Raw genomic sequence first — 26,002 nt, forward strand, 5'->3', positions numbered from 1 at the left:
CATCACTATTCCCATTGAATATCTATTACTGTATGTTGGCTATATGTATTTCTCCCTTACCTTGCTCCCCCATCTTAAGTTCACTCAGCAAATCAATACTCTCTGGTCTGTCTTCTATTGTCTCCTCTTTGACCAGCAACAGATCAGGCTTCCCATCCTCCATGTCTACTGACTGTAAGAGATACAGAGTGAGAGGATGTTGGATCAAGAAATCTGATATCAGCACCTTGCTATGGAGCACCTTCTGATTGGGCAATGAGGGATCGACATGAGTACTATGCAAGCATGTTAGTTGACGTGATACATTGCAAGCGAGTTATCAGCTTTCCTAACCAGTTATTTCCTAACCAGAGTTATCAGCAGGTGTCTTGATAATATAAAAGGGCAGCGAGTCAGTGGTTCCGGTGCCATAGACAGGAAATTGCTTTAGAGCTGTTGAAATAATGTATTGATATTTCTATATATATCTATATATCTATATATATATATATATATATATAATCTAGACCTACATGCAACAGTATTCCCATGTAGGCCAGCACCTTTGACAATGATTTCACAAGGTTTAATTCACATGAAATGCCTAAATACTAACAACCACTAGGCTAATAAATAATCATACATTGAGTGTACAAAACATTATGAATACTTGCCCTTTCCATGACAGACTGACCAGGGGAAAGCTATGATCCCTTATTGATGTCATTTGTTAAATCCACTTCAATCAGATGAAGGGGAGGAGACATGTGTTTTAAAGAATAAAAAAAATTAAAAAACATTTTAAAGCCTTGAGACATGGATTGTGTATGTGTGCCATTCAGAGGGTGAATGGGCAAGACAAAATATTGAAGTGCCTTAAAAGGGGTACAGTTTGATACACACAGTTTCCTGTGTGTATCAAGTATGGTCTACCACCAAAAGGACATCCAGCCAACTTGACACAACTGATGGAAGCATTGGAGTCAAGATGGGCCAGTATCCCTGAGGAACACTTTCGATACCTTGTTGAGTCCATGCCCTGACAAATTGAGGCTGTTCTGAAGGCAAAACTCAATATTGGGAAGCTGTTCTTAATGTTTTGTACACAGTGTATTTTTCATAGATGGAGAAATAGCCGTAGATGGAGAAATAACATCACAGACAAGGTCAGTCACAAAGTATAAAATCTCTATCTAACCGGTATCTTTTGATTAGATTGTCATTACCATATGTTTGTTAAAAAAAAATCCTCAAATGTGTGTGCTTATCATCGTCTCAATGCAGCCATCTTCTGGCAACTCCTAACTGGTTAGGATATCTCTTGAGATAGGAATGTTGATAACCGGCTCTTACTCCTATGTGTAAAATTAGGACCAAATTTGCAAAACTGAAATTTCAGGCAGTTGGATAACTACGGGCCCTGGTCCCCACCTGTCTACATAGTGTTCTTTGAGGAAAATATCATGATTATTAGAAAGCAAATTACGGACTCCTCTTTAAATCTGCGTATTCCTTCAAAGATCAGTTGTCCTGAGTCTGCACAACTCTGCCAGGACCTAGGATCAAGAGAGACACTCAAGTGTTTCAGTACTACAGTGCCTTGCGAAAGTATTCTGCCCCCTTGAACTTTGCGACCTTTTGCCACATTTCAGGCTTCAAACATAAAGATATAAAACTGTATTTTTTTGTGAAGAATCAACAACAAGTGGGACACAATCATGAAGTGGAACGACATTTATTGGATATTTCAAGCTTTTTTAACAAATCAAAAACTGAAAAATTGGGCGTGCAAAATTATTCAGCCCCTTTACTTTCAGCTCATACAAGGAGAAGACTGATCAGAGATGCAGCCAAGAGGCCCATGATCACTCTGGATGAACTGCAGAGATCTACAGCTGAGGTGGGAGACTCTGTCCATAGGACAACAATCAGTCATATATTGCACAAATCTGGCCTTTATGGAAGAGTGGCAAGAAGAAAGCCATTTCTTAAAGATATCCATAAAAAGTGTTGTTTAAAGTTTGCCACAAGCCACCTGGGAGACACACCAAACATGTGGAAGAAGGTGCTCTGGTCAGATGAAACCAAAATTGAACTTTTTGGCAACAATGCAAAACGTTATGTTTGGCGTAAAAGCAACATAACTCATCACCCTGAACACCATCCCCACTGTCAAACATGGTGGTGGCAGCATCATGGTTTGGGCCTGCTTTTCTTCAGCAGGGACAGGGAAGATGGTTAAAATTGATGGGAAGATGGATGGAGCCAAATACAGGACCATTCTGGAAGAAAACCTGATGGAGTCTGCAAAAGACCTGAGACAGGGATGGAGATTTGTCTTCCAACAAGACAATGATCCAAAACATAAAGCAAAATCTACAATGGAATGGTTCAAAAATAAACATATCCAGGTGTTAGAATGGCCAAGTCAAAGTCCAGACCTGAATCCAATCGAGAATCTGTGGAAAGAACTGAAAACTGCTGTTCACAAATGCTCTCCATCCAACCTCACTGAGCTTGAGCTGTTTTGCAAGGAGGAATGGGAAGAAATTTCAGTCTCTCGATGTGCAAAACTGATATAGACATACCCCAAGCGACTTACAGCTGTAATCGCAGCAAAAGGTGGCGCTACAAAGTATTAACTTAAGGGGGCTGAATAATTTTGCACGCCCAATTTTTCAGTTTTTGATTTGTTAAAAAAGTTTGAAATATCCAATAAATGTCGTTCCACTTCATGATTGTGTCCCACTTGTTGTTAATTCTTCACAAAAAAATATAGTTTTATATCTTTATGTTTGAAGCCTGAAATGTGGCAAAAGGTCGCAAAGTTCAAGGGGGCCGAATACTTTCTCAAGGCACTGTATATCATTTGACACAATGATGAAAATAATCATGGCCTTTAAACCTTCAAGCTGCATACTGGACCCTATTCCAACTAAACTACTGAAAGAGCTGCTTCCTGTGCTTGGCCCTACTATGTTGGACATAAACGGCTCTCTATCCACCGGATGTGTACCAAACTCACTAAAAGTGGCAGTAATAAAGCCAAACCTTGACCCAGAAAATATAAAAAACTATCGGCCTATATCGAATCTTCCATTCCTCTCAAACATTTTAGAAAAGGCTGTTGCGCAGCAACTCACTGCCTTCCTGAAGACAAACAATGTATACGAAATGCTTCAGTCTGGTTTTAGACCCCATCATAGCACTGGGACTGCACTTGTGAAGGTGGTAAATGATCTTTTAATGGCATCAGACCGAGGCTCTGCATCTGTCCTCGTGCTCCTAGACCTTAGTGCTGCTTTTGATACCATCGATCACCACATTCTTTTGGAGAGATTGGAAACCCAAATTGGTCTACACTGACAAGTTCTGGCCTGGTTTAGATCTTATCTATCGGAAAGATATCAGTTTGTCTCTGTGAATGGTTTGTCCTCTGACAAATCAACTGTACATTTCGGTGTTCCTCAAGGTTCTGTTTTAGAACCACTATTGTTTTCACTATATATTTTCCCTCTTGGAATGTCATTCGAAAACATGTTAACTTTCACTGCTATGCGGCTGACACACAGCTGTACATTTCAATGAAACATGGTGAAGCCCCAAAATTGCCCTCGCTAGAAGCCTGTGTTTCAGACATAAGGAAGTGGATGGCTGGAAACTTTCTACTTTTAAACTCGGACAAAACAGAGATGCTTGTTCTAGGTACCAAGAAACAAAGAGATCTTCTGTTGAATCTGACAATTAATCTTAATGGTTGTACAGTCGTCTCAAATAAAACTGTGAAGGACCTCTGCGTTACTCTGGACCCTGATCTCTCTTTTGACGAACATATCAAGACTGTTTCAAGGACAGCTTTTTTCCATCTACGTAATATTGCAAAAATCAGAAACTTTCTGTCCAAAAATGATGCAGAAAAATGAATCCATGCTTTTGTTACTTCTAGGTTAGACTACTGCAATGCTCTACTTTCCGGCTACCCGGATAAAGCACTAAATAAACTTCAGTTAGTGCTAAATACGGCTGCTAGAATCCTGACTAGAACCAAACAATTTGATAATATTACTCCAGTGCTAGCCTCCCTACACTGGCTTCCTGTCAAGGCAAGGGCTGATTTCAAGGTTTTACTGCTAACCTACAAAGCATTACATGGGCTTGCTCCTACCTATCTCTCTGATTTGGTCCTGCCGTATATACCTACACGTACTCTACGGTCACAGAACGCAGGCCTCCTAATTGTCCCTAGAATTTCTAAGCAAACAGCTGGAGGCAGGGCTTTCTCCTATAGAGCTCCATTTTTATGGAATGGTCTGCCTACCCATGTGAGAGACGCAAACTCGGTCTCAACCTTTAAGTCTTTACTGAAGACTCATCTCTTCAGTGGGTCATATGATTGAGTGTAGTCTGGCCCAGGAGTGCGAAGGTGAACGGAAAGGCTCTGGAGTGTCTCCTGACCCCTCCTGTCTCAGCCTCCAGTATTTATGCTGCAGTACTTTGTGTCGAGGGGCTAGGGTCAGTTTGTTATATCTGGAGTACTTCTCCTGTCCTATTCGGTGTCCTGTGTGAATTTAAGTGTGGTCTCTCTCTAATTCTCTCTTTCTTTCTCTCTCTCGGAGGACCTGAGCCCTAGGACCATGCCTCAGGACTAACTGACATGATGACTCCTTGCTGTCCCCAGTCCACCTGGCCGTGCTGCTGCTCCAGTTTCAACTGTTCTGCCTTATTATTATTGGACCATGCTGGTCATTTATGAACATTTGAACATCTTGGCCATGTTCTGTTATAATCTCCACCCGGCACAGTCAGAAGAGGACTAAAATCTCCACCCGGCACAGTCAGAAGAGGACTGGCCACCCCACATAGCCTGGTTCCTCTCTAGGTTTCTTCCTAGGTTTTGGCCTTTCTAGGGAGTTTTTCCAAGCCACTGTGCTTCTACACCTGCATTGCTTGCTGTTTGGGGTTTTAGGCTGGGTTTCTGTACAGCACTTTGAGATATCAGCTGATGTAAGAAGGGCAATATAAATACATTTGATTTGATTTGGAGCAACGAACCGCCCTTGCTGTCTCTGCCTGGCCGGTTCCCCTCTTTCCACTGGGATTCTCTGCCTCTAACCCTATTACAGGGGCTGAGTCACTGGCTTACTGGTGCTCTTTCATGCCGTCCCGAGGAGGGGTGCGTCACTTGAGTGGGTTGAGTCACTGATGTGATCTTCCTGTCTGGGTTTGGCGCCCCCCCTTGGGTTGTGCCGTGGCGGAGATCTTTGTAGGCTATACTCGTCCTTGTCTCAGGATGGTAAGTTGGTGGTTGAAGATATCCCTCTAGTGGTGTGGGGGCTGTGCTTTGGCAAAGTGGGTGGGGTTATATCCTTCCTGTTTGGCCCTGTCCGGGGGTATCATCGGATGGGGCCACAGTGTGTCCTGACCCCTCCTGTCTCAGCCTCCAGTATTTATGCTGCAGTAGTTTGTGTCGGGGGGCTAGAGTCAGTTTGTTATATCTGGAGTACTTCTATCTTATCCGGTATCCTGTGTGAATTTAAGTATGCTCTCTCTAATTCTCTCTCTCTCTCTTTCTTTCTCTCTCGGAGGACCTGAGCCCTAGGACCATGCCTCAGAACTACCTGGCATGATGACTCCTTGCTGTCCCCAGTCCACCTGGCTGTGCTGCTGCTCCAGTTTCAACTGTTCTGCCTGTGGCTATGACCTGACCTGTTCTCCGGACGTGCTACCTTTCCCAGACCTATTATTTGACCATGCTGGTCATTTATGAACATTTGAACATCTTGGCCATGTTCTGTTATAATCTCCACCCGGCACAGCCAGAAGTGGACTGGCCACCCCTCATAGCCTGGTTCCTCTCTAGGTTTCTTCCTAGGTTCTGGCCTTTTTTGGGAGTTTTTCCTAGCCAACGTTCTTCAACACCTGCATTGCTTGCTGTTTGGGGTTTTAGGCTGGGTTTCTGTACAGCACTTTGAGATATCAGCTGATGTACAAAGGGCTATATAAATACATTTGATTTGTTATTATTATGATCTAAAAGGCTAAACTGATCCTAGATCAGCACTCCTACTCTGAGAAGCTATGTGGATACGGGCCCTGACCTAATACCATTCAGACAGTAGGTCACAGTGGGCTAACCTCAGTGAGACTGTGTGTGGTTCTGTGCTGCTCAGCTGGTTCCTCTCTGGGTTCAGGAGGAGGTGTAGTTTGGTTGTCCTCCATGACCATGGTCCCGTCAGTGTTCCCCAGACCCTCCTCACACCCCTCCTCCTTCACCAGCAGCACCTCTGGACCCTCCTCCTGGAAGAGACAGGTGATACAGATTACACTGACATACACTCCCTCTGGTACGTACACACACACAGTCGCACACACATATAATAAACACACTTTCAGCAAGTGGAGGCCATACTTACAAACATTAGAACAGGTTTAAGTTCAAGGTTAAGTTTAAGCATCAGCCAATTAAAATCGTTGACATAGTGGCATGTGAGCAAAGGCTACATGTCAGCTGTTTCCATTACATAAGCTTGCAAATTTATCCCTACGCTAATCAGCTGTCCGCTTAAACTTAACCTTTAACTTGTCAAATTTTTGCAAGTATGGCCCGGAGTGTTTATCAATCCCCACAACGTTTGAGTCCTATACTATAATTACAGAATGACTTCATTGTTGTTAAACCCATCATGGTGGACATATGATGTGGGTAAAAATAAGTCAGGTATGATAAGTCAAAATTCACCATCAGTAGGTGTTTGTTAGTGTAATAGACTATATATGGTGTTTGTTAGTGTAATAGACTATATAGGGTGTTTGTTAGTGTAATAGACTATATAGGGTGTTTGTTAGTGTAATAGACGACAAGGTGTTTGTTAGTGTAATAGACTACAGGGTGTTTGTTAGCGTAATAGACGACAGGGTGTTTGTTAGTGTAATAGATGACAGGGTGTATGTTAGTGTAATAGAATATATAGGGTGTTTGATAGTGTAAATCAAATCAAATTGTATTTGTCACATACACATGGTTAGCAGTTGTTAATGCAAGTGTAGGGAAATGCTTGTGCTTCTAGTTCCGACAATGCAGTAATAACCAACGAGTAATCTAACCTAACAATTCCACAACTACTACCTTATACACACAAGTGTAAAGGGATAAAGAATATGTACATAAAGATATATGAATGAGTGATGGTACAGAGCGGCATAGGCAAGATGCAGTAGATGGTATAGAGTACAGTATAAACATATGAGATGAGTAATGTAGGGTATATAAACAAAGTGGCATAGTTTAAAGTGGCTAGTGATACATGTATTACATAAAGATGGCAAGACACAGTAGATGATATCGAGTACAGTATATACATATACATATGAGATGAGTAATGTAGGGTATGTAAACATTATATTAAGTGGCATTGTTTAAAGTGGCTAGTGATACATTTTTTTTTACATCAATTTCCATTATTAAAGTGGCTGGAGTTGAGTCAGTATGTTGGCAGCAGCCACTCATTGTTAGTGGTGGCTGTTTAACAGTCTGATGGCCTTGAGATAGAAGCTGTTATTCAGTCTCTCGGTCCCTGCTTTGATGCACCTGTACTGACCTCGCCGTCTGGATGATAGCGGGGTGAACAGGCAGTGGCTCGGGTGGTTGTTGTCCTTGATGATCTTTATGGCCTTCCTGTGACATCTGGTGGTGTAGGTATCCTGCAGGTACCCTCTGGAGAGCCTTACTGTTGTGGGCGGAGCAGTTGCCGTACCAGGCGGTGATACAGCCCGACAGGATTCTCTCGATTGTGCATCTGTAGAAGAGTGCTTTTGGTGACAAGCCAAATTTCTTCAGCCTCCTGAGGTTGAAGAGGCGCTGCTGCGCCTTCTTCACAACGCTGTCTGTGTGGGTGGACCAATTCAGTTTGTCCGTGATGTGTACGCAGAGGAACTTAACATTTACTACCCTCTCCACTACTGTCCCATCGATGTGGATAGGGTGCTCCCTCTTCTTTTTCCTGAAATTCCACAATCATCTTCTTTGTTTTGTTGACGTTGAGTGTGAGGTTATTTTCCCGACACCACACTCCGAGGGTCCTCACCTCCTCCCTGTAGGCCTTCTCGTCGTTGTTGGTAATCAAGCCTACCACTGTAGTGTCGTCCGCAAACTTGATGATTGAGTTGGAGGCGTGCATGGCCACGCAGTCGTGGGTGAACAGGGAGTACAGGAGAGGGCTCAGAAAGCAACCTTGTGGGGCCCCAGTGTTGAGGATCAGCGGGGTGGAGATGTTGTTGCCTACCCTCACCACCTGGGGGCGGCCCGTCAGGAAGTCCAGTGCCCAGTTGCACAGGGCAGGGTCGAGACCCAGGGTCTCGAGCTTGATGACGAGTTTGGAAGGTACTATGGTGTTAAATGCTGAGCTGTAGTCGATGAACAGCATTCTCACATAGGTATTCCTCTTGTCCAGATGGGTTAGGGCAGTGTGGTTGCGATTGCGTCGTCTGTGGACCTATTGGGGCGGTAAGAAAATTGGAGTGGGTCTAGGGTGTCAGGTAGGGTGGTGATATGGCCCTTAACTAGTCTCTCAAAGCACTTCATGATGACAGAAGTGAGTGCCAAGGGGCGGTAGTCGTTTAGCTCAGTTACCTTAGCTTTCTTGGGAACAGGAACAATGGTGGCCCTCTTGAAGCATGTGGGAACAGCAGACTGGGATAAGGATTGATTGAATATGTCCGTAAACACACCAGCCAGCTGGTCTGTGCATGCTCTGAGGACGCGGCTGGGGATGCCGTCTGGGCCTGCAGCCTTGCGAGGGTTAACACGTTTAAGTGTTTTACTCACGTCGGCTGCAGTGAAGGAGAGCCCGCAGGTTTTGGTAGCGGGCCGTGTCAGTGGCACTGTATTGTCCTCAAAGCGAGCAAAAAAGTTATTTAGTCTGTCTGGAAGCAAGACATCCTGGTTCGCGACGGGGCTGGTTTTCTTTTTGTAATCCGTGATTGACTGTAGCCCCTGCCACATACCTCTTGTGTCTGAGCCGTTGAATTGCGACTCTACTTTGTCTCTATACTGACACTTAGCTTGTTTGATTGCCTTGCGGAGGGAATAGCTACACTGTTTGTATTCGGTCATGTTTCCGGTCACCTTGCCCTGGTTAAAAGCAGTGGTTCGCGCTTTCAGTTTAGCGCGAATGCTGCGGTTTCTGGTTTGGGAATGTTTTAATCGTTGCTGTGGGTATAACATCGCCGATGCACTTTCTAATGAACTTGCTCAGCGTATTCGTCAATGTTGTTGTTGGACACAATGCGGAACATATCCCAATCCACGTGATCAAAGCCGTCTTGAAGCGTGGAATCAGATTGGTCGGACCAGCGTTGAACAGACCTGAGCGTGGGAGCTTCTTGTTTTAGTTTCTGTCTGTAGGCTGGAAGCAACAAAATGGAGTCGTGGTCAGCTTTTCCGAAAGGAGGGCGTGGAGGGCTTTATATGCATTGCGGAAGTTAGAATAACAATGAGTTATGGGTTTTACCAGCCCTGGTAGCACAATCGATATGCTGATAGAATTTAGGGAGTCTTGTTTTCAGATTAGCCTTGTTAAAATCCCCAGCAACAATGAATGCAGCCTCAGCCAGCAGCATACCACCCTGCATTACACTGCTGGCTTTCTTCTGAAGCTAAGCAGGGTTGGTACTGGTCAGTTCCTGGATGGGAGACCAGATGCTGCTGGAAGTGGTGTTGGAGGGCCAGTAGGAGGCACTCTTTCCTCTGGTCTAAAAAATATCCCAATGCCCCAGGGCAGTGATTGGGACACTGCCATGTGTAGGGTGCCGTCTTTCGGATGGGACGTTAAACGGGTGTCCTGACTCTCTGAGGTCATTAAAGAACCCATGGCACTTATCATAAGAGTAGGGGTGTTAACCCCGGTGTCCTGGCTAAATTCCCAATCTGGTCACCTAATAATCCCCAGTTTACAATTGGCTCATTCATCCCCCTCCTCTCCCCTGTAACTATTCCCCAGGTCGTTGCTGCAAATGAGAACGTGTTCTCAGTCAACTTACCTGGTAAAATAACGAATAAATAAAATCAGGATATGTGGTTTCCAGTTTACATAGAGTCAAATAAAGTAAGTTCAGGGCCGTCGATGTGTCTGCCTGGGGGGGAATATATACGGCTGTGATTATAATCGAAGAGAATTCACTTGGTAGATAATGCAGTCGACATTTGATTGTGAGGAATTATAAGTCAGGTGAACAGAAGGACTTGAGTTCCTGTATGTTGTTATGATCACACCACGTCTCGTTAATCATAAGGCATATCCCCCCCCGCCCCTCTTCTTACCAGAAAGATGCTTGATTGTGTCGACACAATGCGTGAAGAAACCAGCTGGCTGCACCGACTCCGTTAGCGTCTCTCGAGTGAGCCATGTTTTCGTGAAGCAAAGAACGTTCGTCTCTGATGTCTCTCTGGAATGCTACCCTTGCTCGGAGTTCATCAACCTTGTTGTCAAGAGACTGGACATTGGCGAGTAGTATGCTAGGGAGTGGCGCGCGATGTGCCCGTCTCCGGAGCCTGACCAGAAGACCGCTTCGTTTGCCCCTTTTACGGCGTCGTTGTTTTGGGTCTCCAGCTGGGATCCGATCCATTGTCCTGGGTGGAAGGCAAAACACAGGATCCGCATCGGGAGAGTCATATTCCTGGTGGTAATGATGGTGAGTTGACATTGCTCTCATATTCAGTAGTTCCTCCCGACTGTATGTAATGAAACCTAAGATTACCTGGGGTACCAATGTAAGAAATAACACGTAAAAAAAACAAAATATTGCATAGTTTCCTAGGAACTCGAAGCAAGGCGGCCATCTCTGTCGGCGCTGGGAGTACTCTAGACTATATAGGGTGTTTGTTAATATAAGATTATATAGGGTGTTTAGTGTAATAGACTATAGGGTGTTTAGTGTAATAGACTATAGGGTGTTTGTTAGTGTAATAGACTATAGGGTGTTTGGTAGCGTAATAGACGACAGGGTGTTTGTTAGCGTAATAGACTATATAGGGTGTTTGTTAGCGTAATAGGGTGTTAGTGTAATAGACTATATAGGGTGTGTAAAGAATTGCTATTATGCAGGAGACCAATCTACTGCTAAATACATGGCTATTGCATTGTTATAACTGAGACAACACATAGCAACGTATTTTCACAGTAAAGCCTGTGGGGTCCCCTACAGGATAGCTCCCACATTACACACATAATCTCCCTTTTAACCAAACACTGTGTGCCCGAAGAAGATTCTACGATGACGGACAGACAACTGAGCCAATGGCGGAAGACTACAGACTACAACCAGCTGAACCAATCCGGAGATCCGATCTTCCTAGAGTCAACCTACTTTCTGTGACGTATATAAGGGCTGTGCTGACTGTTTACTCCCTCTCTGCCTGCTGTTCCAACACGAACTAACGGAAGAGCCGTATTTACGTGTACCAGATATTCTCACTCTGAAATAAACTGTCGCTTGTCGTACAATTTTAACACCTGGTCTGAATCGATCCTTAACCGGCTCACCCTTCTAATATCCTTTTATCAACAGAACTTGGTAGCGAGAGGATGGTTTAATAACGGTCCGGTCGAAGTGAGTTGATTGGGTGTGAGAAGGAGAGTGACGGAAGGACGGTTCCAAAAAAGACGGGTGAAAGAAATTCGGGGGAGGACAATAATTCTGCTCAACTCGGGAAACTGATCTAAAAGGTGCACCATAAACAAGGTAAGCAAAACCTGTTAAATCAAACTTTGCATATTGTCGTATAGTCTGTCTAAATTCTGATCAGTATTTCCGAGTAAGTATGAATTCTTGTGTAAATGTATAATTTGCTGACGAGTCAAAGAACAGTAGAGTGAACATATGTGGTACAAACCGGCGACGGCCGGGTGATTAAATCATTGATGAGATATCAGTAAGGGGATAGCTAATTACTATTAATTAAATCTGGCGCCGAGGGGATAAATTGTAATTTTGTCCCGTGACCCGGTCAGCGCAGTCTGATAGCTTTCAATGATGAGGGATCACTTTTGAGGCCTGTAGTTCCGATAGGGGTCAAAGATAATTCTGATAGGGGTCGGACATGTGTGTATTAATTCTGATAGGGGTCAGCACGATAGAGATTAGGGATAGATATCAGTAAGGGGATAGCTAATTACTATTCATTAAACCTGGCGCCGAGGGAAAAAATTGTAATTTTGTCCCGCGACTCGGTCGAAGTCCAGTCTGATAAGAGGTCCAATGATAAAGATAAGCTGATAGGGGTCAGAGAGATAACGTGTATTTGTAACTGTTCATATTAAAATGTAATGTGGTTGTAATCGTCTCCATTAAGATTGTTGATGGTTGGAGAGACAGAGAGAGAGAGAGAGAACTCAAGAAGGGTTATTGGATAAATCCGAAAATTCTGTGTTGTATGTAAACTTCCATGTTGTATGTATCTATAACTTCTGTGTAAAATGTATAATCAGGAACAAAATGACTGATGTATAATTGAAATAAGATCTGAATATAATATTTAATATTGCGACTATATAGTCGAATAGATCCCTTGGTTGCGCGCTCCACGAAAGCTATACCAACCCAATCGTTTTTCTCGAACTGAATATACAAGGAAAAGCTCAGAGATAAGACAGAGCACGTGCAGCAGTGTCTCTTCGAGTACATCGTGGGTATTAATCAACGTCGGGCGAAGTATATGCTAACTATATTCAGATAGAAGGAGAGAATTCCGATTAAAACTACGATTAAATTCCGATTGAATTAAATAAAATCACGATTAAAAATTCACAATGGCGACCCCCAATACTCCAAAGCTGAGGTTTAATGAGTTCCTATAACAAAAAATAGAATATAGATCAGGGGGAAAGAAACAATGGAAGCACATGAAGAAAGTTTGGGAGGGATTAAAGCTAAAATGGACACAGGAAGGTCATTTAGGAGGGGAACCGCCATCCGCAGTTCAGCTGAAAACAATGGAATGTGGGTTAAGAGAGAAATTCACGTATTTAAGAAAGAAGGGTCAGATACGAAGGGAGCGAGATTAATGAGAATCCTAATTGAGGGAAAACTTTGGGCGTTTAAATTAGTGCTATTTTCTGTTGTTCAGATGCCGGAGTAACAAATACAGATAACTGTAAATTGGGTCTATTTATGAGAATCTCAGTTCCATAGCATTGGTGGTTCAGTGGTGGAGTTCTCGCCTGCCACGTGGGAGGCCGGGGTTCGGTTCCCAGCTGAGGTGTAAAGAGTAGTTATATATGTCTGAGTTTTTGGTTTTAATTAAACTAATTGTTTTGCAGAGAAAGTTATAGTCACTAGTATTGGTATAAGATATAAACTGAACGTTATAAATAGTTTGTTTGGTTCAAATTGAAAGACTAATTCATTCAACTTAATATAAGAACGGAGATTTTGATGCAAGGCGATGTCTGTTCACTAAATAATTTGTTGGGAATAATACATTGGGAAAAGAGTCGTAATTAAAATGCTAATTCAAAGACGAGACAGTAACTTAAATCAAATTAATTCTGAATAATAACGGGGGAACAATTACGATAGATTTGTGTCCATCGAAATGTTTTTATAAGATTAGCGAATTGAGAGATGTTGATTGATGTTGTAAACTCTAATTCAGGATTCAACAAATTAGGTTTGGTTTATCGAACCCGAAATACTGTTGTTGCAGACAGCCAACCATTATTTACAATGAGTTGAAAATCGTTGCGAAATGAGTCAAGATTGAGCGCTTGTTGATGACATCACTCGCGAGGTTTCCGTCGCCACGGAAATGATGTCTTGACTGGGGGTGACAGAGAAAATGGTTAGTGTCCTTTAGAAGGAGGTGCGGGCATTAATGTTGAGTCACTTTTCAGAAGTTGATAAACATTTCGAAATACATTTTTTTTTTTAAAAGGAGTATGTAAATCGTCAGGAAAGATGCTAAAAAACTAGCAGCTGATTCGCTGGGTGGGTATCATTGATTTGTGGCGTTTATTTGGACTGTAATTGCGCGGTGAGAGAGAGGGATTGGATGTCTGAGTCATAAAACATCGTGATGGTGGATTCTGATGGTTGTTGATTCTTGGTTTGATCGTTTGAATAGCACCAGTGAATTTGAGCACTGTTTCCATTATGTGGAACGGTGTCAGGGTATTAATGGTGAAAAGCAACCTCTATGGTAAAACATAATTGTACATGTTTCGGTAAACTAGCGAGGTTGAATTTGGTTATTTGAACATTTCCCTTGATACGTAGACATACGTAACAGGGGCAAGTTGTTTTTCCTTGAGGAACACGCAGATGGTGTTTTGTTTTATTGAGATGTAAATATGAGTTGAAGGAGCCAAGGGAAAATACGTTATTTTTTATTAAATATCAGGGATTAAAAATAATCTTGGGGAGAATGAGGCCATAAACGACCAAATTGGAAAGGCCTGGAAGTTTTGATTAATCATTAAGGTTTGCAAATATATACACATAAAACATTTGTTAGGACTATTTGTTTTGGTGGAAAGGTATTTTAAAGAGACACGCTCAAATATGGAACTTTATGAGTTTTTATTTTATGAGTTTTAAATTACACAAGTGAATTTGGATTTTAAGGATAAAGGGTTCTTTAATATGTCTAGTGTAGTATAGAACTTGACTATAAAAGGGTGGGTTGACTCATGGACCTTATCATGACTGTCTTCTAGGGTCTGATCAGCCTTAGGGGAGAGTCATTGGTATAATGAATGTGGTAATATTGAGTTACTAGTTTTAAGGTAAATTCATTATAAAGGAGTTTAGGTTAGGAGGTTAGGATAGGAGATATATTAAGCCAATAGGGCAGGGAATTACATAGAAAAATAAGTTTCAGTTCTTAGGGGTGATAAATTACTGTAGATAAGGAATTCTGCACTCTGCAACATATATTAAATTCATGTTATTGTCAGATAGAATACTGAGGGTCCTTGAAGGAAGGATTTTGATATGATAAGCATTTGTTTTGATTTTTTTTTTTTGACCATTTAATACAAAAAAAATAGTATTAAATTTAACAGGTATATAGGACTTCTGTGATGATTTAGGATTATTGTTAGGTTGATTAAGGAAATGTAAGGACTTTAGAGATTGACACTCATAGATATGATTTTAGATAAAGTCAAACAGTTAGAAGCTTAGTGGTATTTGAGAAATATGAGAGAAAGGGTTTAAATTGGTAAATATATATTTAAGAAAATATATAAGTAGCGCAGATAGTTCTTAAGTAGATAAGAAACTTGACAGGGAATTGGTACTGGATTGACGCCCAAGGGAGAATTGGACATGTGGAAAACTAAAAGGGGCTCCTTCAAGATGATGTCAGACATAATATAATATACTAATCTTACCTAAGTCATTATTTAGAGTAGGTAAGGTTGATACCTGGGCAGAGTCAGGTATCAAAAGGGGGATGGGTAAATTGTGGTCTAGGATAGGATGGGGCTTATTGGATAAGAAACTAATAAAAAAAATAAAAAAATATGTAAGCTAACAATTGGGAATAGAAGTTAAAGATAAAATCAGATAAAACATATGAGAAATTGTTTGTTAACCAAGCCTGTATGTCCAGGATTTTATGCATTACAGGTGAACTACAGGTGAAGTCACTCAATCCAGTCCCCAGAGGCTTGGGGACCATAGAAGACCCCTGGTGACAGCTAGCTGAAAGAGCTACCCAGATTCATATCGCACGGCGGAAGGGTAAGACACTTTTTTCACTGTCGGACAATAAACAGAGTTCGGGAGAAGAACTGGAATTAACAGAATTCCGGGGGCCAACTCTCGAATGAAGTAACCCTACCTGTCCTATCACCCCTGTTTTTGTTCATAGAAGTGAAGATGTGTCTGGCTCTGGCTAAGTGATGTGTATTTTGTTCCAAAATAGGCATAAGAGATCCCTAGATCTGGGTAGACAAGAAGTTAGAGTAGAGATTACATGATAACCGACTTCGGACAGTTCTAGGATTGGAGAAGAGGGTATCCTTATAGCATGGGGGATCCCACAAGGGTGGATAGGTTTTCCATGATATGGGGAAACCTGGGAGCAATGTTGAACTTTGTAAAGGTGATGAAATCCTACTAACCATCAAAACTATTAAGCTCTCTGATGCAGGAACTCACACCCTCGGACTACAAAGGACGAGGACAGACATGATGGGTGTGTTTTCTATTAAGGTACTGCCAAGACCAGAGGTAACCGGACACACTCCTCTACCACCACTGTGTTAAAAATACCATTCAGGTAATTAATGTTAGAGACTATTCGGCTATGGATCAATTAGGAACTGAGACTGGTTTTGATAGTAGGGACAATTTGTGGCTGTCTTATATGAGGTACACAGCTAAAACCCTGAGAAGAAAGGACTGCATTATTTGTAGTTATGCTAGACCTGTTCTGGCTACACACCCATTTGCAGTAGGAGAAGGAGAGGGGTGGTTGTGTATTCTGAGAAGTTTTTACCAGGTTAAGCCCAATTCAACCCTCTGTTCCTCTTTGAGCCTTGTGTTTCCTGCAGTACCTCCTCATCGGGCCTCTTGGGGTGTTGAGGCATATGGGGGCAATTACGAGTGCATCACGGGTACAGGTAATGGCATTGATTATGGGAGATTGCCTGAAGCTGATTGCAGGAGCTTCAGGCAGGAGCTCTTGCAGGAGTAACATAACCATTAATTCCGGGCAGCCGAGCGGAAATGGAGGAAAACTCGCCTCCCTGCGGACCTGACATCCTTTCACTCCCTCCTCTCTACATTTTCCTCTTCTCTCTCTGCTGCTAAAGCCACTTTCTACCACTCTAAATTCCAAGCATCTGCCTCTAACCCTAGGAAGCTCTTTGCAACCTTCTCCTCCCTCCTGAATCCTCCTCCCCCTCCCCCCCCCTCCTCCCTCTCTGCAGATGACTTCGTCAACCATTTTGAAAAGAAGGTCGACGACATCCGATCCTCGTTTGCTAAGTCAAACGACACCGCTGGTTCTGCTCACACTGCCCTACCCTGTGCTCTGACCTCTTTCTCCCTCTCTCTCCAGATGAAATCTCGCGTCTTGTGACGGCCGGCCGCCCTACAACCTGCCCGCTTGACCCTATCCCCTCCTCTCTTCTCCAGACCATTTCCGGAGACCTCCTCCCTTACCTCACCTCGCTCATCAACTCATCCCTGACCGCTGGCTACGTCCCTTCCGTCTTCAAGAGAGCGAGAGTTGCACCCCTTCTGAAAAAACCTACACTCGATCCCTCCGATGTCAACAACTACAGACCAGTATCCCTTCTTTCTTTTCTCTCCAAAACTCTTGAACGTGCCGTCCTTGGCCAGCTCTCCCGCTATCTCTCTCAGAATGACCTTCTTGATCCAAATCAGTCAGGTTTCAAGACTAGTCATTCAACTGAGACTGCTCTTCTCTGTATCACGGAGGCGCTCCGCACTGCTAAAGCTAACTCTCTCTCCTCTGCTCTCATCCTTCTAGACCTATCGGCTGCCTTCGATACTGTGAACCATCAGATCCTCCTCTCCACCCTCTCCGAGTTGGGCATCTCCGGCGCGGCCCACGCTTGGATTGCGTCCTACCTGACAGGTCGCTCCTACCAGGTGGCGTGGCGAGAATCCGTCTCCACACCACGTGCTCTCACCACTGGTGTCCCCCAGGGCTCTGTTCTAGGCCCTCTCCTATTCTCGCTATACACCAAGTCACTTGGCTCTGTCATAACCTCACATGGTCTCTCCTATCATTGCTATGCAGACGACACACAATTAATCTTCTCCTTTCCCCCTTCTGATGACCAGGTGGCGAATCGCATCTCTGCATGTCTGGCAGACATATCCGTGTGGATGACGGATCACCACCTCAAGCTGAACCTCGGCAAGACGGAGCTGCTCTTCCTCCCGGGGAAGGACTGCCCGTTCCATGATCTCGCCATCACGGTTGACAACTCCATTGTGTCCTCCTCCCAGAGCGCTAAGAACCTTGGCGTGATCCTGGACAACACCCTGTCGTTCTCAACTAACATCAAGGCGGTGGCCCGTTCCTGTAGGTTCATGCTCTACAACATCCGCAGAGTACGACCCTGCCTCACACAGGAAGCGGCGCAGGTCCTAATCCAGGCACTTGTCATCTCCCGTCTGGATTACTGCAACTCGCTGTTGGCTGGGCTCCCTGCCTGTGCCATTAAACCCCTACAACTCATCCAGAACGCCGCAGCCCGTCTGGTGTTCAACCTTCCCAAGTTCTCTCACGTCACCCCGCTCCTCCGCTCCCTCCACTGGCTTCCAGTTGAAGCTCGCATCCGCTACAAGACCATGGTGCTTGCCTACGGAGCTGTGAGGGGAACGGCACCTCAGTACCTCCAGGCTCTGATCAGGCCCTACACCCAAACAAGGGCACTGCGTTCATCCACCTCTGGCCTGCTCGCCTCCCTACCACTGAGGAAGTACAGTTCCCGCTCAGCCCAGTCAAAACTGTTCGCTGCTCTGGCCCCCCAATGGTGGAACAAACTCCCTCACGACGCCAGGACAGCGGAGTCAATCACCACCTTCCGGAGACACCTGAAACCCCACCTCTTTAAGGAATACCTAGGATAGGATAAAGTAATCCCTCTCACCCCCCCCCTCCCCCTGAAAAGATTTAGATGCACTACTGTTCCACTGGAGGTCATAAGGTGAATGCACCAATTTGTAAGTCGCTCTGGATAAGAGCGTCTGCTAAATGACTTAAATGTAAATGTAAATGTAATTCCACTTGGCCAGTTACAGGCCTAAACCAAACTAGTGGTCTGGGTGATGTGGGTTGGATGTGTGGAGCCAAAAGAGTGCTGAGACCCATTCTTAGAGGAGAATGGCAAGGTACGTGTGGTCTGACCAGTTTTATAATTCCACTGACCATTGTTAATGTTGTTGCTGAACAGCTGCTGAGTTCTGTAACCAGGGGACCTGAATACATTCCATCCCATGGGAGACATAGATGTAGTGCTCCATGGACAGAGGATGTAGTTGACATACACACTAACCTGTTGGGAGTTCCAGTGGGGATTCCTCATGAGTTTCAGGCCTTGGGTAGGAATGATGGACTCTGGCACTTACTACCTACTATGGGTCTAGCCATAGTGGATGCTAGACAGACTGCATGGATTAATTATATCTACTATAATCAACAGCGTTTGGTGAATTACTCCCGTGATGCACTCACTAGTATGTCTGAACAGCTTGAGGCCACATTTGGGGTTTCCAGACAGAATAGACTTGCCTTGGATATGCTTCTTGCCAGTCAGGGGGACGTCTGCAAGATGTTCGGTAAACAATGTTGCACGTATATTCCTAATACCAGTCCAGATGGTGGTATGTCTAAGGCGGGGTTGATGCACTATCTGCTAAGATGAGGTCCACAGGGGGGGTGGAGGAGTCTGTTCTCTTGGCCTGGTTTGGTAAGTGCACTGGTAGGATGGTTACTGGATTTCTGACCCTAATTCTTGTATTATTTGTTATTGATGTGATGTGCTGCTTGCATCATACCGTGTTTTGAGAAGTCTGTTACAGATGTGGTGAGGGCTTCAGGCATATGCCTTTGCTTGATGCTCCAGTTGGCGATGCCGATACGGAAGCATGCTTTCAGGGGAGGATGGGACTGACTGATGATGACACATGGTTTGGAGTCCCTGGGTGGCAAGGAGCCCACCTGGTACAGGATAGGAGTAGCTGAGAGGACCAGATGGTTTCTAATAATTCTTTACTCTGTTATCCATGACCAAAGTTTTATCCTACATCTTACATGTCAATAACAATAAAGTTTTATCCTGTTTTTGATAAGTGACACCCTTGGGGGGAACATAAGCATACAACAAAGGCATATATAACTTGTTATTAGTAATAAACTTTTTATTATTTTCATGAAATGCTATGACTGCTGAAATAAAGGATAATTGAGTGACACCCTAGCAGGAGTCAAAAGGGGGACCTAAATTTCACACTATTTTCTTTTGTTCTGTTTTTGAATGAGCTGTTCTCTTTTGACATGAAGGTAGTTTAAACTTTGTAACTGTTATATGATTCATTGCTGAGTTTTTGTTCACACCCTTGGGGTTATTTTACATTATAGCCATTACCATATATATGATTGAATATTATCTGCTGTTGCCTTGTGTGGATGTATGTATGTGTTATGCTACCTAGCTGATTTGAAACATTGTTAAAAGTATCAGGGCCATGGAACTTTCTCATGCTGGAAAAATACAGAAGGAAGGGCACATTCAGAGCGTGGGGTTGCGAGAACTAGCGGTCTTTTTGGTTAGATAACAGGAGCCAGGTGCGAGATAACGGTATGGAGCATGAGACCCATCTCAGTTTTTGCAGCAATTTTAGGAGGGGGATCCAGTTGCTTTTATTGATTAAGCTTCTCCATTGTATGTCGTGTCCCATCTGGGATGGGAAGAGGGGGAAATTATTTTTCTTTGTGGGCCATTTCCGGATAGACATACCTAGTTTAGGATATTTTTCCTTTTTGGATTATGTCTTCGTTTTTGCTTGGAGTAATGTATCTGGACTATATCACATCTCTTAGGAGATGTGAAGAGAGGTATCACAACTTTTTCCTGCTGGAAAAAGTTGGCTAATGTGGACAATAATTTTTACTTTTATTTTGAGCTGTTCTCCGCTCTGTTAAATGAGGGTTGTAAGTTCCTAGGTGGCTGGTAGCCAACTTAGTACATAGTGGGATTGAATGGAGAACATGATGGTAATACATAAATATCTATTTCTGTTTAATACCGTGCCTTATTTCATAGTCCTTTTGGGAGAAGTTTCTCTTTGTGTCTGGATCTAGTTAGGTTGTGTCACGTCTCTGGTGAGACGTGAAGAGAGGGTTTTGTAAAGAATTGCTATTATGCAGGAGCCCAATCTACTGCTAAATACATGGCTATTGCATTGTTATAACTGAGACAACACATAGCAACGTATTTTCACAGTAAAGCCTGTGGGGTCCCCTACAGGATAGCTCCCACATTACACACATAATCTCCCTTTTAACCGAACACTGTGTGCCCGAAGAAGATTCTACGATGACGGACAGACAACTGAGCCAATGGCGGAAGACTACAGACTACAACCAGCTGAACCAATCCGGAGATCCGATCTTCCTAGAGTCAACCTACTTTCTGTGACGTATATAAGGGCTGTGCTGACTGTTTACTCCCTCTCTGCCTGCTGTTCCAACACGAACTAACGGAAGAGCCGTATTTACGTGTACCAGATATTCTCACTCTGAAATAAACTGTCGCTTGTCGTACAATTTTAACACCTGGTCTGAATCGATCCTTAACCGGCTCACCCTTCTAATATCCTTTTATCAACAGGTGTTAGTGTAATAGACTATATAAAGTGTTAGTGTAATAGACTACATATGGTGTTTGTTAGCGTAATAGACTACAGGGTGTTTGTTAGCGTAATAGACGACAGGGTGTTTGTTAGCGTAATAGACGACAGGGTGTTTGTTAGTGTAATGGACTATATAGGGTGTTTGTTAGTGTAATAGACTATATATGGTGTTTGTAATAGACCATATAGGGTGTTTGTAATAGACCATATAGGGTGTTTGTAATAGACCATATAGGGTGTTTGTAATAGACCATATAGGGTGTTTGTAATAGACCATATAGGGTGTTTGTAATAGACCATATAGGGTGTTTGTTAGTGTAATAGACTATATAGGGTGTTTGTTAGTGTAATAGACTATATAGGGTGTTTGTTAAGTGTAATGGACTATATAGGGTGTTTGTTAAGTGTAATAGACTATATATAGGGTGTTTGTTAGTGTAATAGACGACAGGGTGTTTTTGAGCGTAATAGACAATATAGGGTGTTTGCTAGTGTAATAGACTATATAGGAGGTTTGTTAGTGTAATCGACTATATAGTGGGTTTGTTAGTGTAATAGACGACAGGGTGTCGACAGGGTGTTTGTTAGTGTAATAGACGACACGGTGTTTGCTAGTGTAATAGACTATTTAGGGTGTTTGCTAGTGTAATAGACTATTTAGGGTGTTTGCTAGTGTAATAGACTATTTAGGGTGTTAGCATAACAGACTATTTTGGGTCTTTGTTAGTGTAATAGACTATATAGGGTGTTTGCAAGTGTAATAGAGTATAGAGCAGGGCTGCCCAACCCTCTTCCTGGAGATCTACTGTCCTGTAGGTTTTCATTCCAACCCTAATTTAGCATATCTGATTCAGCTAGGTAAGGTCTTGTTGAGCAGCTAACAAGTAAAATCAGGTGTGTTAAATTAGGGTTGGACTGAAAACCCTCAGGACTGTAGATCTCCAGGAAGAGGGTTGTGCAGCCCTGCTATAGGGTTTTGTTAGTGTAATAGACGACAGGATGTTTGTTAGTGTAATAGACGACAGGGTGTTTGTTAGTGTAATAGACTATATAGGGTGTTTGTTAGTGTAATAGACGACAGGGTGTTTGTTAGTGTAATAGACTATATAGGGTGTTTGTTAGTGTAATAGACGACAGGGTGTTTGTTAGCGTAATAGACTACAGGGTGTTTGTTAGCGTAATAGACTACAAGGTGTTTGTTAGTATAATAGACTATGGGTATATTTAGGAAGTGTATATTAGTTATAAAGCGCTGTTGGGTGTATGCATCACAGGGTGAGATAAGATGTCTGCTAAAGAGTCTCAATGAAAGTCAGAATGAAAAGTTCCATTTTGTGTTTACTAAATATAAACAAGTTTTAAATACACCATATGAAAACCACACATGCACGTCTCAACAAAAAAATCAGCATGAAGTTGATAAACTGCCTACATTTTCTAATTAACAGCGTTGGGGGAAGTAATTAAATAGGCATTTGTGAACATCATATAACCTACACAGTACAAACACAATATATAACAGACCTTTTAGGCTTATATATGCCTTATTTTTCACACAATGTCCGGATGCAATATTCTACCCAGGAATATTCAACACTGAATGAAATCTGTTACTCTCGTTCTTCCAAATTCATCTGTGGATATTTCCTGCTGACAACACTGACAATTCATCTTTGTCTTTAATGTAGAGTTTGATCTAAACTAAATAAGCTATGAATAGGAATGGTTTTTATTTAGTGGTATGGTTTTTCTGCTGGTGTATCCTGAGGTAGCTCCTCTCTGAGAACCTCTTCCCACAGTGCGTACAGGCGAACGGCCTTTCTCCCGTGTGGACCTTCAGGTGCCTCTTCAGGCTGCTAGCCTGGGTGAAGCGGATATGACACTGGGGGCAGCTGTAGGGTTTCTCCCCTGTGTGGACCCTGTGGTGCCTTTTCAGGTCACCAGCCTGTGTGAAGCGCATGTGACACTGGGTACAGCTGAAGGGTTTCACCCTTGTGTGGACCCTCTGGTGGATCTCCACTGTCTGGGGGCAGCTGAAGCCTTTGTTACAGAACATGCAGAGGAACTGTTTCTCTTTACTATTGCCTGATATAGCCCTGTCGTTTGAGTTCAATACCTGATCGAAAAGGACGCGGCCATGTGAATTGGAAGGCCCCATTGATGTGGACACTGGGTCGGGATCCCTGGGCGAGTGTAAAGGGGAGTGGGTCACGACATTTGGATTTGTCTCTAAGCTTTCCCTGTAATCTAAGAAACCTCTGCCCTGTGAGTGTCCGTCTCCTAGTTGACTATCTGCATTCCATGTGGGAGGAACGTCGCCTTCCACTTTCACAGTCACTTCATCTACGACCAGACCCTCCCCTTTTTTATCTAGGCCCCCTTCTGAGTATACACTACTACTGTACCAGTCCCCTCTAGACAGATCAGTTTGTATCTCTAATCCCAAGGATATATTGCCAGGGTCCATCTCTGTAGTGTAATAAGACAGATCATTGCCAGTCTCTAATGCGTCTCCTGAGTCCGGATGGGAATGAACCGTCCTCAGGCTTGGGTTACCGTAAAGTAAAGACTCTGAGCTGGAAGCAGGACGACAGCCCAGTGGCCCCAGCCCCAGTCTCTCTGGGTCTGATCTGTGGTCAGATCCTGTGTGTAAAAGCCTTTGTGTTAAAGTTAAATTCTCGGTGTCCGTCTCTGACTTGAGGACGGCGTTCGGCGTTCCACTGACCTCCGTGATGTTGCATCGGGTCCTGGGCTGGGGGCCGGGGGCAAGGTCCTCTGTGGCTACAGGGGGCGCCACTACAGCCGCTGCTCCAGTCTGGATGTCTCTGCTGTGTTGTGGGTCCTCCTCTCCTTCAGACTTCTCCTGCTTGACCAGCGATGATCCTTCAGGACCTGCAGCCTCTGCATCTGCAGACTGACAAGAGGTTATTATTCATGAGTAGGATTGGAAGGGATGTAACTATTTAACCAAAACGCATCGGTCCCATTTGAAATGTTTCAGATACAACTGCATTGGTCCGCGGATCCCAAACCGATCCAAATGTAGCACGCTTCGGTCAGAAAGTCCATTCAAACATTACGAAGCACTGATTCACTAACATGTTACTTTATTTCTACCTTACCATACCTCATCTTTTATCACAACTAATGCTTCCTCTATTCAGTGTCAAACTAAGAATATACCGGTGTCGACAGTCATTGGTCGACAAGTCAGCTTGCACGCCGAACAACCCCAGGAAATATCAGTAGCCTAGTTAAGCTGCTGAACGGGGGCTTACAATAGATTTTTAGATTGTTCAGGTTCACCGTCAGCAATACGTTTTGGTGTTTTGCTTCGAACAATCAGTGGATATGGTCATTTTTAGATATACAGGGTAAAGCTCACTAAACTTCCAAACGGTCAAAACCCTTTGTTTTTGAGATGGGGGTGAAATCCAAAGTTGTGCTTCTATTCATTGGCGATGTCATAGATAATTTTTTAACAATCAATATTGATACATTACGAGCTCCAACACTTTAACTGCAAACATGACAAGTTAATTAGTGGGTGATGGTGATTTCAGAACCAAAGTGGGGACACAAAAACACATAGGCTACATTGACCCCCCTAATCAGATAGTGGTACAGACCTAGACTCCCATTTGGTTCAGATCATGTGCCTAGTACATACGTAATAGACACAGTTAAAATCGGAAGTTTACTTACACTTAGGATGGAATCATTAAAACTCGCTTTTCATCCACTCCACAAATTTCTTGTTAACAAACTATAGTTTTAACAAGTCGGTTAGGACGTCTATTTTGTGCATGCAAGTCCTTTTTCCAACAATTGTTTACAGACATTTTTTTTCACTTATAATTCATTGTATCACAATTCCAGTGGGTTGGAAGTTTACATACACTAAGTTGACTGTACCTTTAAACAGCTTGGAAAATTCCAGAAAATTATGTCATGGCTTTAGAAGCTTCTGATAGGCTAATTGACATCATTTGAGTCAATTGGAGGTGAACCTGTGGATGTATTTCAAGGCCTACCATCAAACTCAGTGCCTCTTTGCTCGACATCATGGGAAAATCAAAAGAAATCAGCAAAGACCTCAGAATTTTTTTTGTAGACCTCCACAAGTCTGGTTCATCCTTGGGAGCAATTTCCAAATGCCTGAAGGTACCACGTTCATCTGTACAAACAATAGTACGCAAGTATAAACACCATGGGACCACGCAGCCATCATACCGCTCAGGAAGGAGAGCGTTCTGTCTCCTAGAGATGAACGTACTTTGGTGCGAAAAGTACAAATCAATCTCAGAACAACAGCAAAGTACCTTGTGAAGATGCTGGAGGAAACAGGTACAAAAGTATCTATATCCACAGTAAAACAAGTCCTACATCGACATAACCTGAAAGGCCGTTCAGCAAGGAAGAAGCCACTGCTCCAAAACCGCCATAACAAAAGCCAGACTACGGTTTGCAACTGCAAATGTCCTCTGGTCTGATGAAACAAAAATAGGTCTGTTTGGCCGTAATGACCATTGTTATGTTTGGAGGAAAAAGGGGGAGGCTTGCAAGCCAAAGAACACTATCCCAACCATGAAGCACGGGGGTGGCAGCATCATGTTGTGGGGGTGCT

General features: G+C 43.3%; 1 protein-coding gene across 3 annotated transcripts in view; it reads right to left on the reverse strand.

Annotated features, from left to right (window-relative positions):
• LOC115145744 (uncharacterized) overlaps nt 1–26,002 on the reverse strand; it is a 34,960-nt gene that overhangs the window by 6,337 nt on the left and 2,621 nt on the right. For all 3 annotated transcript variants that reach the window (XR_010459712.1, XR_010459711.1, XM_065004008.1), the window contains exons 3-5: nt 24,101–24,289; nt 6,115–6,276; nt 61–172 (exon numbers count right to left, since the gene is read on the reverse strand). Coding sequence is in view for 1 of the 3 variants with exons in the window: in XM_065004008.1 (XP_064860080.1) it covers nt 61–172; nt 6,115–6,276; nt 24,101–24,289 (463 nt within the window). In the remaining 2 variants the exon portion in view is untranslated. The remainder of the gene's footprint in view (nt 1–60; nt 173–6,114; nt 6,277–24,100; nt 24,290–26,002) is intronic.

This window comes from Oncorhynchus nerka, linkage group LG18 (genome assembly GCF_034236695.1).
Source record: "Oncorhynchus nerka isolate Pitt River linkage group LG18, Oner_Uvic_2.0, whole genome shotgun sequence".
In the NCBI taxonomy this organism is placed as follows: Eukaryota; Metazoa; Chordata; class Actinopteri; order Salmoniformes; family Salmonidae; genus Oncorhynchus; species Oncorhynchus nerka.